This window comes from Cynocephalus volans, chromosome 10 (genome assembly GCF_027409185.1).
Source record: "Cynocephalus volans isolate mCynVol1 chromosome 10, mCynVol1.pri, whole genome shotgun sequence".
NCBI classification, from domain to species: domain Eukaryota; kingdom Metazoa; phylum Chordata; class Mammalia; order Dermoptera; family Cynocephalidae; genus Cynocephalus; species Cynocephalus volans.
This window is the reverse complement of record NC_084469.1, coordinates 74,888,812-74,908,904: the sequence shown is the minus strand read 5'-3', so window position 1 is coordinate 74,908,904 and position 20,093 is coordinate 74,888,812. Positions and strand designations below refer to the sequence as shown.

Below are 20,093 nucleotides of genomic sequence, written 5' to 3'. Positions count from 1 at the left end.
TCATTTGGTAGAAAATGTATTTCATTCTTCTGAGAATTGTTCAGATTTGTGCCTTGCCATTCTAATATTTTTCTTTAAAGAAAAATCTATTGGGTGGGGCACAGAGGTGTTTGCTTAAAGATTTAAATAACTGGCTATTTAGGATTTTTGTGGACTTTAAGTAGCAAGTAGTGTGGACTTCAATGAAGATTTTAAAAAGAGGTACATGTGAAGTGCAGAATTCTTGTATAAGGTGAAACATGAAAATAGAATTTCTTTTCTTTACTAAAACCAGATTCTTCTTTGGGATTGTAGGTGAAGTGTATGTGAATTGACTATGCATGTGTGTGTGTAGGAGCCTTACCAAAGAATTCAGTCATTGTTATGTTTGGTGATTAGGCAAAAAGTACTATTAGAGATACTTGGAATTATCTTACAGGAAGTGTTTTAGCTTAAGGCTTTAAATGAAAATTAAATAGCAACACCAAGGATGTGGATTCTTAAGTATTATCAAATGTTGGCCATTTAAATTAAGGTAGTTACTTTTTATTTTTTAAATTCAGCCTCAAAAGAGTATGAAATGAGTCTTCTAAGTATATTTAAAATTTTTGGTGTAGAGAATGTGATCTGTATAAGTGAAATGAAAACTTCCTAAGTCATGTAAGCATTATCTGGAAGATAATAAAATTATAAATGTTGCCTATAACACTTTTAATACCTTGATTAATATCAGAGATAAAATGCTTTTAATTCAGCAGTAAAAAGAAGTTTGTTTGCTGTCTTCCCTTAAAGACAACAATAAAAAAATGATGATGTATATAGCTTCTTATCCCAAGGAATGTATTTGTATTGTGGGACCTGTAGGGTCTAGACCTCTTTCTGAAGCATGGACTTGGAAATTGCTCACCTAGGTGTGGGATTCAGTTCCCTTTAGAGGTGTGGGACTTTCTTTACTCTTAACAATAGGAGGGATTGAGGAGCTGTCAAGTGAGGAATAGAGGAGAGCTACTCAGGAAAGGGAGAGGAACTGTGAGAATCTGGCTCTTCTCCGCATTGGAAGTCTGGATTTACCCACAACTAAGATTCCTTTAAAACTCTGACCCAGCATAGTAGCATTGCTAAGAATTGATTTCTCAGATGAGACAATGAGCTGTGGTTTGCATTTTGTAAGGGTGGAGGAAACCTTTCACGCTGACCCTACATAGGAGATGACTCAATTATCCTGCCTTGGTACAGTTGAAAATTATTTTCCTTTGTCTGAAGTGGGTGGATGCCAGCGCCTTCATCAGAGCTCCTTAATTTAATGTATGGGAAATGTCTCAGCCACCATTTTTAACAATTAGCTGTATCATGGTCGAGGTGAGCTGGATTCTGAAGGCAGCTGCAGGGACATTTCACTTACATTAGGTTCTGTGGCACAGGAGCTTTGTTACTGTACGTAAAACTAAGGAAATGAATTTGCACACTGTATAGAAGAGTTTTTTAGGAGGGTGGAGAACATTCCCAGAAAGAAAATGGAATCCTTTTGTCTACAGTAAGTATTTCTCATATTCATGTAGCAATGAGAGACTGAAAATTTGTCTTTGGTTGAATGGGAAAAATAGACTTTTAAATGAATGCTGCAAATAGGAAAAGTGTAACACAGAGGTTCTTGAATGTATTTTTTTATGTATGTGTTAAAAACCGGGTATGGTATATATACTTGAAATATAGGTTTTATGAATGATATTAACGAACAATTTTAATTATTCAGTAGTAATTTAAGTTAATGAGAAGTATGAATTTATCACTAGTCATGGATGGAAATAACACTAGAGAGAAAAAAGAAATGTGACTGTGGTAAACAGGCTTTTCCCTGTCTTTCAAAAACAATATGTTTTCCATTCCTGAAAAGAATTGCTAGATTTTAGTGGGGTTTTATTGTTATTGTTTTTCTAAGAAAATACTCCCATGTTAATGACCTATAGCAGCTGATTAAAATACACAAGAAAAAATGTTTTGACAAATAAGATTTTATCCTCAAAGATCAATAGATTGAGGCTTTCTCACTCATGGGGATAATTTTTGGTGCCTTCTGCTTAATTAATAGTTGTGACTTCAAAGCTACTTACGCAGAAGTCTTGTTTGTAATTGTAAGCTTATAAATCTTGATTCTTAAAATTAATTGGATTTGACCCAGCTTATTTCTTTGTTCCTTAGTGCTGTTACTAAGAGAACACAAGTGGATTTTAACTTTGATTTGTTTTTCTTTTAAAGGCTGAAGAATTTTTATCTTTTAAGCCTTGAAGAATTTATAGTAAGTGTATTTTACAGTAAACTATACAAGAAGAATTTGCTCAGAATGCTGTAGTAGCTATTTTAGGAGTTGAGTCTTCCCAGAACTGGGTATCTAAGAATCATTTTAACTTAGTATCAAATTTATAAGGCCAACTATTATTCTAGATCTTGTTGCGCTAGCTGCCATTCATCAGAGTCATTGAATGCTCTTTTCTCTAATAGACATTTGAAACTAGGGAGAGAATGATTTTCTTTACATCAGCCTTTTCACTGACATAGGAAGGTTCAGTTATCATAAGCCCTGGTTAGAGTCCTGCAAAGATTCCATAAATCTGTGGTACTAAAATTAGCTTGCAGGATAAGGTCCTAGATCTCAACATAATTTTTTAATCCTGGAGTGGTGGTGTTTAATATATTAATTGTTTAGCTATATGGTAGAATGCAAACGGGTTTTTTTTCTTGATTTTTACAAGGCTTGCACCTTGAAATAAGAGTTTTAGGGCAGCAAATTAGAACTTCATTTTAACTGCCATTTTGTGTAAAATGTTTGGTTGGATGGCATGCGGGGTGTCACAAAGCTTTCCTTTGAAATTTTTTAAGTAAAACTTGGTTGAAGATTCTGGTCTTACTTCCTTTTGCTGGCTTTATAATGAGCTGTGAATTAAGTACCTTTAGGTACTGTGGGGTGGTAGCAGAGACCCAGTTTCTTTCCATTTTCTTTGCCTCCACCATGGCCTACTCAAGCTTGGCTGCTGAGAAGAGGCTCTCCTTTCTGGTACTTGTAGAGGATTACTTAATCTCTTCAATCTGGAAGCTCTTCAGTATTCTCATGAAATTTTAGCCTGGCTGGTAGTAAAGAGTCAGGGTTGGTTCTTTTAGCGACAAAAACTGTATTTGTATCAAACCTTTGATTGCTCTGACAGTACCATGATGTAGATAAGCAAAATAAGCAAGCATGTCAGCCAGTCCGCTAGGAAACGTTCCATGGCACTAAGATGGCAGTGAGGAAAGGAGTAAAATGGCGTCACCAGCACTGTGATTAGAAGTGGACCAGTGAGCTATTTTCCTTCAGTCAAGTCCAAGACACCTTTAGAAGCACTGTCTTGCCAATTTACAGGGGTTTTTTTTGTTGTTGTTGTTAGAAGATAAAAAATTTGAAATTTTCCTAAAGCAATGACTTAATTAGTACTTAATTAGAATGGCTTCAAATGTTGCTTTTAAGAAATTGATGGCAAATATGGTTAAAATAAAATTTAAAATAGATATTTTGTATTAACACTTCTGAATTTCCTTGCCTTATGCTTTCCTCTTCTTTTTTAGTATAGAAACTTGCTACTTCCAACATAGGATAGATTTTTAGAAAATGAAAGACAGTATGCTCCTCCTTTATGTCAAGGTGAAACTAGCATTCTTATGAAAATATATTACTTGTTTCTGGTTTTTATTGTAGCTCATTGTGGGTTTTAGTTATCTTACATATAAAGTATAGCTGTCGGCTACCTTCAAAAACAAAGCTTATTGTACTGCTTTTGTGGCTGAAGGCATGGATTATTTTGCAAATGAACCATAGTCATACTGGTAATGACAATGATGATTTCTCACCTATTCCCACCTCTCATGGAGTTGGAATTTCTGGAGCTGGCTTTAGAGTTTATGTAGTACAATCAGCTCATCTTGCAGTTAAGTAAAGTAAGGTTTATTGCAGATAAATAACTTTTTCAAGGTCATACATCTGGAAAGTATGTCAGACCTAAGTCCAGACCACCTGACTCCTAATCTGTGCTGTGCCTCTGTCTGCATCTGACTCCATTTCTCTTTGCGGGCTTGCTGGTGACTGACAGATCTAATGGATTGAGCTTTTAGCAAAATGTCTTTGGTTTAGCAACCTAACTCACAGAAATGTTCCTTTTCAGCTGTGCCAGAAATGACTTACTGAACTGTGCTTGAAGTCTTCCCGGGCCTGTATCGAAGATGATATGCACTTATAAATTTATTATTTATAAATAATCTTTGAAAGTAAGATCTGTCCCACAAGTTGACCTTTTAGGTCCATCGTGTTGGCTTGGTATGAAGGGTGAAGTGTTTGTCTCCTGGGATGGGAAAGGTTGTCACATTCATCTTCTGTGAACTGGGATAGAGCCTGGCATGCTGACGTGTTTTTCCAGCAGGTCACTCCTTTAACTCTGGGTGTGAGGGGTCCCACAGTGCAGAGTTGCCCCTTTTCCTCCCAGTGAGAATGGGCTGGGTTAAAGGCTTTAGCTCCCTGTGGGTTTCGGGCAATTTGTATTTGAAAAATGATCCTGCCCTCTCTCCTTCCTTTGCTTGTGTTTGCCGCTTAAGCTAAGCAATGTTTCATGTTTTCTGTACCTGTGGTGACAGTGGTGAGTGGTTTATTCTGCAGTATTCCTCACCTCTGACAGGATAGTCAAAACGTTTCCAAACTTAATTAAGGTTTTAGAGAGAGTGTGAAATCACGAGTACGATTAGCAAAGGAGTACCTTGACAAATTCCACTTAAGATAACGTAAAGTTATAAAAGGGAAGGTCTCTTGTTTGTTTTAATGGTCTCTAAACAAATTTTTGAAAAAAGAATTTCTGAATAAGAAGAAACTGCAGCAGAACTAGAGCTGTCTTTTCTGTGACAGCCGTGATGATTGGTGCTCCAATCCCGTCAATAAAAGCATTGCTGCATAGCAGAAGGAGCTGTGATTTTTGACCGCAGTGTAATGACTGACACCATGTACCAGCAGGGAATTAGTATGAGAAGTGGTTCCCAAACATTGTCCTGACTAACAGCACTCCTTGTGCTTACTAAGTAGAATTCGAGTCATAATCCTGAGCGCTGTGTAAACTAGCCTGGCAAAAGCTGCTCAGCTTCCACCTGACTGGCTCGGAGACACACCCTGTGCTATCCTTTTCCTCCCACAGCCCCGGAATCTTGCTTTTGTTTCCTTTTTCCAAAAGGGAGAAGACAATAGATCTGACAAACCTGAGGATCTGTGTGTGGCTTTGTTTTTTGGGTGTTTATTTATTTATTTTTTAAATTACAGGATAGCTTTAGTGGGTTCTTTTAGTGTGGATTTTGGGGGCCATGGGAAGTGATGCTGGCCATGATAAAGGCCATTATTGACACATTCCCATTTTAATACTGCAGTGTGGTTTTATTTAGTACCCAAACTTCTTTCAGAGTGGGCTAATCCATCTCCAAGATGGAACTCAGTTCCCCAAAGACATATTGAAGCATTTTTTATCATCTTTTGATGTGTCCTCCTTATCTTTCCTTACCTTAGAGAGACTGTGGGATTAATATTTCTTTAGATTTATTCATACCTTGGGTGAGTAGAGGACTCTGCTGCTGCTCTTTGAAGTCAGACGTACTTTGCAGTTTTCCATTGCAAAGCTAGATTGACAACGTTTTCTCTTTAGAATCCTCTCCTTTCTTGTGTCTCCAAAGTTTAGCTGTAGCAAGGGGAAAGCGATAAAATGTTCAGAGTTTGTCCTTGCTTTCTCTCCTGGACCAGCAGTCTGAGAGCAGTTGGTTGGCTGCCCTTTCTGCCTCCTTTGACTTCCAGTGCTCCTGCCTCTCTCCTGCCTCCCATTTTCCTCCCCCCGCCCTTCTCTAGGAAGTGGAGAGAGAGGATGGCCAGCAGAGGCCCTGCCACTGCAGTACGGCTCATCTTGCTGCATCACAGCCCCTCTTGCTAGGATATGGGCTCTGGCTTGTTTTCCTGGAAGTGGTGAAGCAGTAATAAGTCATATTCCTCTTCCCAGCCCTCTTGTGACCAGCTAAGGAAAGTTGTTTATACACCCAGAAAGGGTATCACAGGACTTTGCTGGATTTGGGAGGAGAGGGTTCTGCCAAAAGCACTTTTCCCCCACTAATGCCTAGATGGCCATCACTTATTATTTCTCATTTATATTATGCTCTTAATACCCTCTCTATACAGTCTCCAGAGTCTTTCAGTAACTGAGCTGAATGGACTGCTTTCCTTCCTTGGGTGGCCAGAGAGAGAAGTAGCAGATAACAAGAACACCCTGGGGCCCCTAACTGTAACAGAACTGGCTTTGCAGCAGTACCGCAGAGAAGATTGAAATGATCCTCGCAGGGATCAGCCCTTAGCCTTGGCCTTCCTCTCCAAGTGCTAAGCAGCCCCAGCTTGATGCCTGGATGTAGCATAGGAAGAGGCATCTGGTTATGTGCTTACATTGTGTTGACAAGGGAGGTATACCACACATCTATCTCCATACCCCTTGCTACCCCACCATAGGAATGGCATGTCCCCATTCTTGCAGATGACTTTCCCCACAGCTTTCCCTCGTGGGTTGTGGTGAGTCCCAGCCTTATTTTCTTAGCAAAAGCTGAAATCTTGGAAGTTGGGTTTTTATTATTATTTTATTTGGGGGTGAGGGGTTGGGGGAAATAGGGAGGGATCTGCAAAAGGCAATTAGGTGGACTTATGTTAGTGCCTCTTTCTGTGGCTTTCCCAGAAGGCAAAGATGTAGACAGAATTATATCACAGCTCTATTGGCACACCCTTGAAGAGACCACGCATGCCAATACACTTAGGTCAAAATGTTGCCTGGAAAGTCCCTGGCTGGTCCAGGAGGAGGCACTGCCCAGTGCCATGTATTCTTGGGTTTAGAATCTCCTTGTGTGCTTTGAGTTCTCTTCAACCTATGGGAATTTATAGACCATCCTGAAAACCAATTTGAATCATGGGGCAAGTAATTTGTTTTGCCTTAGTGGACCCAAATCCATCACATAATTGTGTGACCCTTTTTTTTAGCCCAGTAGCAGAAACCGTGTATGAAATGGGACCTGCAGCCTGACAATGACAGACGGCCTGGTTCCTGTGCAGCGTCATGTCATATTGCCAAGGTCTGCCACCTGTGGCTCCAGAGCTGCCTGCAGCGCTGATGGATCTGCTGAGCCGATGAATGGTGGAACTCCATAACCACTCTTGTGGCATCTGCTGCCACCTGCTGAATTAGAGCGGCTAGGCTTTTGTATAAATGCACAGTGAGAAACCAGACAACAGCATTAAAAATATATTAACAATTGGCAGATGTCAGCTCTGCCCACTTTGCACTGCTTTTGTCAGGGGTATTTTTGAAGATACATATGCAATCTGTGAACAAATAAATTAAAGTATTAAAATTTTTATAAAAAACAAGCAGTAGGATTTACTCTAAATATCTGAGTTGGAGAATAAATCCTGCACTTGCTATTCAATCTATTTTCCTTACAGGAGAGTCATTCTCCATGGTCCTCGTGAGCTGACATTTTATGTATTCTTATTTTATTGGAGTAATAAATATAACCAAATAATAAAATAACCAAACATGCTATAAAACCTTAAAACCTTATGGAAGTGCCCCAAATCTTGAAAGTGCTCAAATTAAAAAATTTCTCTGTGCATTTTCTGGGCTTTATCAGTAATGGACATCTCTTTGTGCTTGATAAATTCCTTGAGGCGCTCTCAGTGTAGGCGCCACAAAAGGGAGCTAATGAAAAGCGTGTCCACACCATCTGATAAGCCCAGCGGCTCTCCAAGTACTGGCAGGATATCTGTTGTGCTCACCTGAAAACAGTATCTTACTTCATCCTTCCTTATTTTCTCCATAAGAAAAAATTTTACCTTTGTAAAAATTTCATCCGGGAGAAGGTTTTCGAAGAAGTCATTCATTCAGAAATTGGGAAGAAGGTTTAGGAGAGGTTAGGCAGTAGATAATTTACTCAGAATGAGCTGAAGTAAAATAATGGGTATAACATTCCTGCCTTTATAGAATTTGGACTCTTCTCATTTATTGCACTAACTAAAGTTCTAATGAATACTTAACAGTGCTTATTGGAATTCTTATTTTATTTTGGAGCAGACCCTTTATTGACTTTTTTAAGTTTATTTTTTGATCTGCTTATTTTTCTGTCCTTCTTCATTACCTTTCTAGCTGTTGCTTGTGCCTTGGCAAATGTTTTTTTTTTCGGCCACAGTGACCATTCCTGTTTTTAAAAAGATGACCGGTAAGGGGATCTTAACCCTTGACTTGGTGTTGCCAGCACCACGCTCTCCCAAATGAGCCATGGGCTGGCCCTTCACAGTGACCATTCCTAATGCCGCTGCTCACTTTGTGTTAACATTATTTTGATTTGGTGGAATGTTGGTTATAGATTTCCTATCAGTTTATATTGTATATATTGTATGTGTTAATTGAGAGATGATACAAGATTTTTTGTAGCACACACCATGTATTTTTGTGTTGTGTCAGATACCTTCTGGTAAATGTCCAACGTGCTGTAGGTGCCTCACTTTAAATTTTGACGGGGTAGATTGCTGGTTGGTCTATTGAAAGGGAATAGACATGGAATGGTCTTTTGTGTTTTGAGGGCCATGTAAAATATGGCTCTTGCTTTGTGGACCTAATTTAGACTCTAATTAATTAATTATTTATTTACTCACAGTCAAGAAATTTATATGTTCTTCAATGTAAACTGTTATGTAATTGTCCGGCAAACACTTATTTGTTGTAGATAGGAAGGAGAGAACTTGTGAAAGAGTCAACGTAAGCTCTTTTTTCTTTTTGCCATCTTACTTTGCTGACTAAAAAGGATACTGAAATTTTTCTCACAGAGATACTTACTTCTCGCAGTTTTCACTTTTGGAAAGAAAATAAGCTAAGAGAACTTGGCCATTTGGCAAAAACAAACATTCTTTTGCCCACTCCCTTTTTCTGCCGTAGGAATTAGCTACAACTTGTCTTCTGAAACCCAGAATACATGCATGGTGATTAAAAATAAGGCAGTTTCATATCTATTTTTCCTAACCCGAGTCATTTAAGAGCCACTTCAGCCACCACTTTGGCTGCCAGGTCCTTGAGATGTGACTACAAATTTGATAGGAGAATCAGCTTCCCTTGAGGTTGTTCTCAGCTATTTCTGGCCAGTGTACATTGCAAGGCAGCTCACTTCCTCTGTCAGAGATGGAACATGTGGGGGCTGGCCCATGGCTCACTTGGGAGAGTGTGGTGCTGATAACACCAAGGCCACAGGTTTGGATCCCTAAATAGGGATGGCCGGTTAGCTCACTTGGGAGAGCGTGGTGCTGACTACACCTAGTCAAGTGTTAAGATCCCCTTACCAGTCATCTTTTTTTAAAAAAAAGATGGAACATGTGGCTGGAGATACTGCTTGGGCAGATGTATGGTGTTTATTGTTCGACAATAATAATAGTAATAATATTTTGGAATACTATGGAGTTGACCTCTATAGCAGTGATTTTAAGTTTTTTGGACCGTGACCTATAGTAAGAAATATAGTTTACATTATGATCCACTTTATAGATACAAATAAATACATATAATTGAACCAAAAGTTTCACAGAACAGTACTTACCCATACCACATACCTCTGTTGCATTTATTTAATTAAAAAAATGCTTGCTGATTTCACGACCCAATTATGGGTTCTGACCCATATTTATTTTGAAAACCACTGTTCTAGGGATGCCAAAAACTTGACATTTGTTGTGTCGTTCCAAAAAAGAAATGACTATGCAAGTGTAAAATATTTGTTCATCCCTTCTTGATTGCTGTAATGAGAGACACCATGGTAGAGTGGAAAAGGGTAAATAGGGGCTCAGAAAATTTAGATTCTACTTCTGAGCTTTGCTATTTTTGAACCAGGTCATCTTGACATGGAACCCCACAGAGTTGACAGAAAGAAGCTCTAGAAATCATCTTGTACAGCTCACTCAACATTTAAACCTATTTTAGGAACATACTTTGAAATCTGATCTAGTTAGGTGGTATTGAGAGACAGTTTAGCACTGGGTTAAAAGTGAGGGCTAGAACGAGATGTGCGTAGAACACTTATGCCTGGCACAAAGTAATGGCCATATTGTAGTGCCATAAGAATTAGTATTCTCGGAGCCGGCCCGTGGCTCACTTGGGAGAGTGTGGTGCTGACAACACCAAGGCCACGAGTTCAGATCCCATATAGGGATGGCCGGTTAGCTCACTTGGGAGAGCATGGTGCTGACAACACCAAGTCAAGGGTTAAGATCCCCTTACCGGTCATCTTTTAAGAAAACAAAACAAAACAAAAAAAGAGTACTCTCTGAGCCTTAACTTCATCATTTGTAAAGAGGAACTGACACCTGATGAAGAAAACAAATTTAAGGATATTTTTCTCTCCTCCTGGGTTCCATCCTTTTAGAAAAAGAAATAAATTTTTCTTTGTTTTCTTGAGTTAGAGGTTTACTGTTCCCTAGGTATCTCAGAAACAGTTGGTCTCGAAAGTCAGAACTATGTTTGAATTCTACCTCGGCTTCTGTCTTTCTGGTCAGGAATCCTTTGTCAAGTTCATTAAATGTTGAAATCTCAGTTTCTTACCTGTAAAATGGAGCAGGGGAGGGCTGAGGGAAAGAGTTTGATGATCATGTCTGTTCTTATTGTTAAAGCATTAGCAAAATGTCTTTGAATTGCCTAGAACAGTGTTTGGCCCTTAATTGCTTCTTGAATGGGATCTATTATGTATTATATATAGAAAGCTGGAAATCAAAACACATTCAAGGAGCCAGTTAGAAGAGGGTCTGTTTCCAGGACTCCGGCAATGAGGAGCAGTATACAGATGGGGAAGTCAGGAGTAGTCATCTTACCTAGCAGGCTTGCAGATGTCTATGGAGTGTGCTTTATTGAATGGGCCAGCAGTGGAAGGGTTGGGTGGGGGACTGTGAGCAACTAGAAAGTGCTTGTTGGCCAGATGAGGGGACAGGAGTGATGAGGAGCTCTGAGGACCAAGGTTAGACTTCGCCATCTCTGAGCAGGAGGTGAGCTGTTGGGCCTTCTCTGTGTTTGAGAGGCTTCAAAGTGGCAGGGAGCCAGTTCACCCTTCACGCCCCATCTTACCTCTCCAGAGAACCCATTTTCCAATAAGCTATAAAAGTACATCTCTGGAGTGAGGGCATGAGAGGTGCCTCACAGGAAATGGAGTTGGAAGGAAAAGAAAAGGGACATCAAGGAAGAGATCTATGGGAAACCTAGGCTGAGGCAAGGATGTTTCTGCCCAGTTTTTTCGTTCTTCAATTCTAGGGGACTGTTATTTTTCCTTGAGATGTGTGTTCTTTAAAAGAAACTAACCGCCACTAGATGGCACACAGATCCCAGCACTGTTCTGACTGCAAATTATTATTATTTTAAAGATTTTTTTCAAAAGATAGGCTACTAATGTGTTGTTTTTAAAAATAAAATATGATTGTGACCTTTTTTAGCATTTGATTTTAGAAAGTAATAAAGGATGAAAAAGTTAAAATTCAAAATCTATATGTTTTGTGAACTCAGTTTGTGCTATAGAGAAAGCCTAATTTTTGAGGTACACAATGATTAACGGTCTTTGTTCATGTGTGGGTGATATCTAAAATTTGACTCTCATGCACATATGCTTCATTTAATTTATTGAGATTTTTAAAATGTTGCTTTGTAGTAAATATTTTAAAGATGAGAGTAGTTTGCCCCAGAGCAATAATGTCTTTTTTTTCCCTTCTTTTTTTTCCTTAACCATTGCTTGAAATTTCATCTGTTAAGGGCCAGCCCGTGGCTCACTTGGGAGAGTGCAGTGCTGATAACACCTAGGCCAAGGGTTCGGATCCCTATATAGGGATGGCCGGTTAGCTCACTTGAAAGAGTGTGGTGCTGACAACACCAAGTCAAGGGTTAAGATCCCCTTACCAGTCATCTTTTAAAAAAAAAGAAATTTGGGCCAGCCCCGTGGCACACTCGGGAGAGTGCAGCGCTTTGGAGCGCAGTGGTGCTCCCGCCGCGGGTTCGGATCCTATATAGGAATGGCTGGTGCGCTCACTGGCTGTGCGCGGTGCGGGCGACACCAAGCCAAGGGTTGGGATCCCCTTACCGGTCACAAAAAGACAAAAAAAAAAGAAAAAAAAAAGAAAAAAGAAATTTCATCTGTTAGAAATTTGGTGGTTGTGTTTCTTGCAGAATATTATTTTGGTTTTAAACAAATGTGTCTGATTATTGCTTTATGTTTTGTTTGAGTTGTGTGTGTGTGTGTGTGTGTGTGTGTGTGTGTGTGTGTGTGTGTGTGTGTGTGTGTGTGTGAGAGAGAGAGAGAGATGTGGACGTGGGTGCACTTAAAAAGAATTGGGTGGGCTGGTCATTGACTGGGGAGAGCAGAGGAAGCCCATTGAAGGGTTGGGGCAGAACATCCGACTTAACGTGGGCCTTGCTGGGCAGTGGTTACCGCCTCCTCCTCCACCCACCCCCCACCCCTCCATGTAGCTTGTTTAGACAATCAGCTTCCCATGATAGCAGCCACAAAAAGGTGCAGCAGAGCACAATCTATGCTACCCTCTGTTCAGGAACTCAATCCATGATAATAGTTGCATTGTTTTGTTTATAAACTGTGACATTAAGGCCTTTACCTTTAGCTGTTAAAGACTCCTCATGAAAGGGAATTCATAATAAAGGTTTGTTGACTTGACATAATCATTTGCTGTGAAGGGTATAAAGACCCATTACAAATCTTTGCCATCATTTCATGTCTGGCTCCCCTGTGATGACCAGAAGCAGGCCTGTGGTGTCAAGCTGAATGGACCATGTGGTTCCTAGCTTTATGTGCTCTGGTTTATTGAGGCTATTACATTATTAGGCAAATGACCAATGCCTTTCCCTACTGAAGTCCCCCACCCCAATTATCAGTATAGATATTTGGATCAGGAGCAGTCTTCATGTTGTGTCCTGAGAGCTGCCTCAGAGACTGCTTTGGAGAAGTCTTTATGAGAGAACTATTTCCTGGGCTGCTGGCCATTGTCCTTGTCCATCCTGTCACACTGCCCAGGTTGGGCTGTGACAGCAGGTATGGGAATCATGGGCCCATACATAAGAGATCTGGGAACCTGTGAGGATTAGCAATATTTTGTTTAAATTTATATCCCTAGTATTGTTCTGCCCCCACCCTCATATTTTTTTTTAAGGAAACGGCAGCCTCATGTCTAGGGCTGTTTGAACAATATATACTAAAACATTAAAGTTGCTAAAATATAATAAGTGATTAAAAACTAATTAACCATAATAGTAAGTTTTAAATATAAGAAAACTGTCAGATGTGTTTTGGCTTGCCATTTTAAAAGCTTTTTCTTAATTCTTCTTTGCATTATATTTTCCCTAAGTTCTTTTTTTTTTTTTAAACCCAAAAACATAATTCTGGAAAAATAGGTCATTTTAGGTATGTGTAAATGCACTAGTAGTATGCTTGACATGTATGTAACTTTCATTATAGAGTATAAGTAGATCTGGTGTGTAGGGTAATTTGAATTCTTCCATATTACAACTAAGACTTTGATCTCTTTATATTAGTTGATGGAACATTTTCCTTGTTCCTACACACCAGGCACACCCCAAGCTGTGGAAAAGATGCTTCACCCTTGTGTGAAGGACTAGATGTTGACATGGAAGCCACTCAGTTTGTCTGTCTGTCTGCCTGCAACTGTGGCTGTCAGACCAGTGTCCAGCCCTCTCCCCCACCACACCTCTGCTCAAGCAAATAAAGACAGTCAACAGCAAAAAGAAGGGCACTCTGAGCATCTCTTTCTTTAATATCACCAACAGATCTAAATCTAATTGATTCTAATAATAGAGCTACTACATGTATTGAGCCTTGAGCCAAGAACTTGATTATATTATCTTATTTTTACAGATGACTAAACTGAGGTTTAGAGAGTTTGGATAATTTGGCTGAAGTCCTGCCATTAGTAAATGGAGGCACCAGGATTTGAAACTGTACATTCTGGGCCGAGCCCGTGGCGCACTCGGGAGAGTGCGGCACTGGGAGCGCGGCGACGCTCCCGCCGCGGGTTCGGATCCTATATGGGAATGGCCGGTGCACTCACTGGCTGAGTGCCGGTCACGAAAAAGACAAAAAAAAAAAAAAGAAACTGTACATTCTAAAACCTGTCCTCTTGGCCATTGTGGTATTGTGTTGTTGCATTTTGCAGGCATTTAACTTTCATATTAAACTAGACTTAGATTATCTCCTCTTTACCCCACCTATATTAAACAAGGAGTAGATATCATCAGACTTGAAATAGGGAGCGCATATGGCAAAATCACAAAAGAGATGTGTAAATAAATGATTTCTAGGGTAATCCAGCCATTAGCAAACAACTGAAAAGCACCCAGGCAAGTGGGCAATGATGGCTTCCTCAGTGTTAGCAAGAAACTGAAGAATTAATTGAAAACAACAGAGAAATAGACTAAGGAACAGTTAGAGAAATTGACCAGCTGCATAGCCAAAGCTGTGTCTACAGTACGAGCCATTTAGGAATTTTGAGGGGCAGTCTTGACTGTTCACTTTTTACATGTTTACAGGACATGGGACTCCACACTGTTGTTTCATGGGGACCCCACACTATTGTTTCATGGGGACTTTATCTTCTCACAATCATCACTGCTCCCAGAATGAAAGAAACTAGGAAACATCTGTTAAGAACCAGCTGTTTTGTTGTTTTCAACTTGAAAGGGTTTTGTGAGGGTGGAGGTGGGCAGGGTGGCATATATCTTTATGGTTATTTTTTTATTTCAGTATACCTTTGATTATTTGAAGGTAGATTTTAACCTAAGTTATGTTGTTTTTCCTTCTTTCATAGGGCTTCCTAAAGAATGAGAAGGACAATGCCCTGCTGTCTGCCATTGAAGAGTCCCGGAAAAGGGTAAGAAAATGAAACAAATTGTAGAAGTATATAGTTATATGGGCAGCAGTGTATAGCAGGGGAATACAGGTTCTGGAAACTGGAGTCTTTGTCCCAGGCCCAGCTCTCTCCTACTTAGAGAGTTAGTTCACCACAGGGAGTTCTTCAGGAACCATTTTTGAGGAGAATATCGTGCTTATAACTCCACATGTATTTTGTGGCTGAAAGGTATCTGAGACACTGGACTGGACAGTTAATTAAATTGATCTTAAAATGGAAAGGCCAGAAAGTTCTTTGGTTTCATTGTTATTGCATAAATGATATTTTGGTTTCTACTGAATTTACGATGATTGATAATTTCCTTCAACTTCTTTTCCTGTTATCAAAATATGACTGTGCCACCTTTTATATTAATTTCTCTAAGCTCTTTAAAAAACAACAACAGAAAAACTAGCTCAGTGCTCAAAAGGATGATAAGCCGCCCAGAGCAACTATTATTTGTGCGATAATATTTTGCAACAATTATTCCTGCAAGATGCTGAAAGATCGTTCACTTTACTAACATGTGAGCTATTACCATTTGTTTCTGACAAGGATAAGATCAAAACCTTTCCAAAACATTCTAGAGTAAGAGATTTTTCAGCCACTGGGGGTCTTTTGGGTCTTTTGGGGAGGGAGTTAGCTATCATGTGGATTTGGTTCTAAAAGTGCAGCTTTCCCCAGGAAGCAGGATACATACCAGTCTGCCAGCAGTGGTTCTCTCTGCAAAGGGAGTAGGGGTGAGGGAAGACCTCTGTTTTGCTGTTTACTTATTTAATCCTTATATCAAGTGAAATTTTTATGTATTTTGTGTGTGGTTTAAAAAGTAATAAAGTGAAAAAATGCTGTTTCTCCGTGTGCTTTATTAAAATATTCTGTGAAGGTGAAAATGTGTTAATAGGACTGATGTGAGATAGGGCAGCAGGGGGAGCTTGCCAACTCTAATTTATAGGAAAATGTTCCAAAGGCATTATTTAAGTGATTGGTGTGTTTAATTATCAGAATAAAATTCCCTAAAATTTTATTAATTATATTGTTGGCAATAGTACTTCACCCTAGAAATAGAGAAATATACTTGGTTCAGACTTGAAAATATTAAAAAAGGGTTTTATTGTTCACACTTTGAGTTACTTACTCACCAACATTGATTCTCCTGCTGTAAAGGACCAATGAAATTAAATTAGGATTGTTGAATGCCACCAAGCCTTATTAATCCATTTACCCTGCAGAATGTGTTTCTGAAATTGGCAGTCTCTGAACATTGTGCCATACTGAGACTATAAATGTGCAGCCAGCCAAAACATTTTGGTGACATACCACAGTGCAAATGTGTGCATATGTGTTTGAGGGAGACATTCCAGTTTTGGGAGACAGGCTGTTGGGGGAGACCTGTCTGGACATTGGGAGACTGCTGCTGAGTAAGAATCATTTTCAAACAAAAGGTGAACAGCTTCCTGGCATTTTGGTGGCAATTTCATGTTTGAATAACTTGCCAATGTCCTGCTGAAATGCCAAGAAAACAAACTACAAAACCACAAATGTGTCCTATCGTTTCCTATTTGGTTCATCCCAGCAAAAACAGAACAACATTATCAGAACATATGCAGTACTTCTAAGAGCCAGCAACAGCTCAGTAATAAACGGGTGTGATGTCAAAGCATATTGCCCTCTTCCCTTTATGAAAATGGGGTTTGAGTGCTTCCCACCTGTTCTTAATTCAGTTGCCCAGTTTTCTCCCTGCCTTTTTTTTTTCTTAACTGTGTTTGAAGAAAAATATTTTCCACACATAACAATGACTTGACAGCTTCAGGTTTAATTTATGATAGTTTCTCCACTGCTTTGTCATTTTCTGTAATTTGCCTTGCCTGCCTTAAATATTTAGGCACACTCTTCCAGTTTATCTCTTTTGTCTTCCTTTGAGTTTCTTTCCTTCATGTCCCTACTAGCCCCTACCTCCCACCTTGCCTCAGACCCTCACTGCTTTTAGTTCTTAGTTGAGTAGCTGTTGATTCTCTCATTAGCTCCTCTAGTTAGCATTCTTCTTTGCACCTAATCTTGTGGTTCAGCCGTGGGTATAAATAGGCTGGAATGGGGCAGATGGGTGGCTTATCATCCCTGATTAGCCCACAAATTGGATGCTCCATTATCTCTAATGTAATTAATATAAGCTGGGGGGTGGTGTGGTCAAGGGAGGAGAATTTTAATGTAGGGCCATTTATTTTTATTTGAAGCTTATCACACTAATGATGAACAGAACCACAGCGCTGTTCATTCAGGTTGTGGGGCTCTTTCTAAATGAGTAGCCTGGCATACTTCTCTGATATATCTGCAGATTTGAGACCAGAAAGCTGCCAGTTTTTAAAGTACTTCCAAAGTACTAAGCGGGAGTTCTTGGCACACAGGTGGGCAGCCTAATTAACAGGGGATGGTTAATTCCCGCTATTGTCATTCTGACCCTTACCTGATGCTGGAAGTCTGTCCCCACTGTCCTCATCAACAGTTTCTGTGGGTGGTGTATTGTCTGTTTTCTTCAATTGATTGCCTCTATTATTCTTCATTCTGTATTAGCCAGAGGTCTTGTCCTTAAGAAAAACTCATGTGACACTTTGAGGTGTCCTGGATTGGTGCTACAGTTTAGTTAGTGCCTCTCTTCCTGTTGCAAGCTCAGAAAGCTGTGTAGTATATCAGCCTTCACTCACCTCCTTTTTTCTGTCCTCCCTGGTTCTTCCGCCACATGGCCTTCCATTTTTCCTTGCTGGGAGAAGCTCATGGCTGAGGAGGTGGTTGATTTGACTGCTAAGTAGGAAGAGTTTTAGAAGAAATTATGGCTTACTTGTACACACTTTCTGAATAATTTCTAAGGAAATTATCTTATTCCCTCCCCTCCACCCTTCTGTTTCATCATACTTGTCTCTATTCAAAATACATAGCTTTTGTGTTGAAGTTCACTGAACAAGAGGCAAGGATGTTTCTCTGGGTATTTTTCAACTCAGGCTAACTGACTAGAATGGTCCATTCTGTCCGACTCAGTGAAAAGAAGAAAACCAGATGGAAGACTATTTTCAAAGTTTGTGATTGTCATTTCTCCTGTGTCTTCAGAATACACGTTAGAAAAGGGTCCAAGATGTGCCAGCCTTCTTCCTAATCATTTGTGTGTGTGTCTGGTGTCCCTTTTTCACATTTTAATAAATATTGGTCCAAACTCAAACATCCCATTTGTAGGAAAAATATGTGTGATTTTTCTTTTTTTCTTTTTTTTGCATTTCCTCTTTTTTTTTTTTTTTTTTAATTTTATTTTGTCGATATACATTGTGGCTGATTATTGCTCCCCATCACCAAAACCTCCCTCCCTTCTCCCTCCCCCCCTCCCCCCCAACAATGTCCTTTCTGTTTGCTTGTCATATCAACTTCAAATAATTGTGGTTGTTATATCTTCTCCCCCCCCCCCCCCCCGGTTTGTGTGTGCGTGTGTGTGTGTGTGTGTGAATTTATATATTAATTTTTAGCTCCCACCAATAAGTGAGAACATGTGGTATTTCTCTTTCTGTGCCTGACTTGTTTCACTTAATATAATTCTCTCAAGGTCCATCCATAAATATGTGTGATTTTTCTAACAGTTCCTCAAAGCTCATGTATATGGATATTACCAGTATAAATTACGTGTTGTTGCCAAAAATAAAGCAGGCATTACTAATACTCATTCCCTTGATGCTGCCAATCTGACTGTGAATGAAATGGCCTTATGAAAAGTGGGCTTAAGCTGATGGGAAACCTTTTCTGCCAATTAAAGAATAAGAGGCTGATAATGGTCATAATTCAGTGTATCTCTATACATTGTTTTAATTTCTTCCTCAGAGTTTATCTTTTTCCTTTTTCCCTCTTCCCTTTCCTTTCCTCTCTCCTTCCTTTTTTCCTTTCTTCCCTTTTTTCTTTTCCTTCTGAGTGCCTTTGTTTTGCCAACTACCTGCAGTGTCATCAGTAGACAGTAGTGAGGTTTGGCAGACTTTTCAGTGTTTTTGAGTAGACTGGTAGGAAGTGTAATTCTAGAAGTCTGTTTTTCTTTTACTGGTTTGCTTCCTACTATGAAAATATTAGTGTTTCTTAAAAAAATAAATAAAAATCACTGGGAGAATCTTTTGTCTTTGTCTTTTCTTATTTTAGGTGCTTATTAAATCCTAAGATAGCATTAATTTTATAATCTATCATTATTTTATGTACTGCAAAGAAAAAATACTGCAATGACATGCTATCATTTGTAATATACAGCCTAATTTCAGAGGTTTTAAAGAGATGTTTGTCTTAATAAGCACATGGGAAGATGTTCAACATCACTAATCATTAGGGAAATGCAAAGCAAAACTGCAATGAGATACCACCTCGTACCCATTAGGATGGCTACTATCAAAAAAAACAGAAAATGATAAATATTGGTGAGGACGTAGAGAAATTGAAACCCTTGTGCACCTTTGGTAAGAATGTAAAATGGAGTAGCCTCTGTGAAAACAGCATAGAGGTGCCTCAAAAAATTAAAAATAGAATGATGTGATCCTGGCAGTTCTACTACTGAGTATATACTAATATGAATCGAAAACAGGGACTTGAAGGAGTAACTGTACGTCCATATTTATAGCAGCATTATTCACAATAGCCAAGAAGTGGAAACAACCTAGCTGTCTATCAATGAATGAATGGATGGATAAAGAAAATATTGTATATACATACAATATGTTATTCAGCCTTAAGAAGGGAGGAAATTCTGACACGTGCTACAACATGGATGAACCTTGAGGACATTATACTAAGTGGAATAAGCTGGTCACAAAAAGACAGACACTGTATGATTCCACTTAGGTGAGGTGCCTAGAGTAGTTAGATTCAGAGAGACAGAAAGTAGAATGGTGGTTGCCAAGGACTGAGGAGAGAGGAAAATGGGGAGTTATTGTTTAATAGGTATAGAGTTTCAGTTTTGCAAGATGAGTTCTAGAGATGGATGGTGAAGATGGCTGCATAACACTGTGAATGTACTTAATACCACTGAACTGTACACTTAAAAATGGTTAAGATGGTAAATTTTTTGTTGTGTATTTACCTACAGTAAAGA

At 39.3% G+C, this 20,093-nt stretch overlaps 1 protein-coding gene across 3 annotated transcripts in view; it reads left to right on the top strand.

The window, feature by feature from the left end:
- Positions 1-20,093, top strand: part of NUP93 (nucleoporin 93) — a 102,841-nt gene that overhangs the window by 49,254 nt on the left and 33,494 nt on the right. For all 3 annotated transcript variants that reach the window (XM_063109389.1, XM_063109387.1, XM_063109388.1), the window contains exon 4: positions 14,912-14,974. In XM_063109389.1, the coding sequence (XP_062965459.1) occupies positions 14,912-14,974 (63 nt within the window). The remainder of the gene's footprint in view (positions 1-14,911; positions 14,975-20,093) is intronic.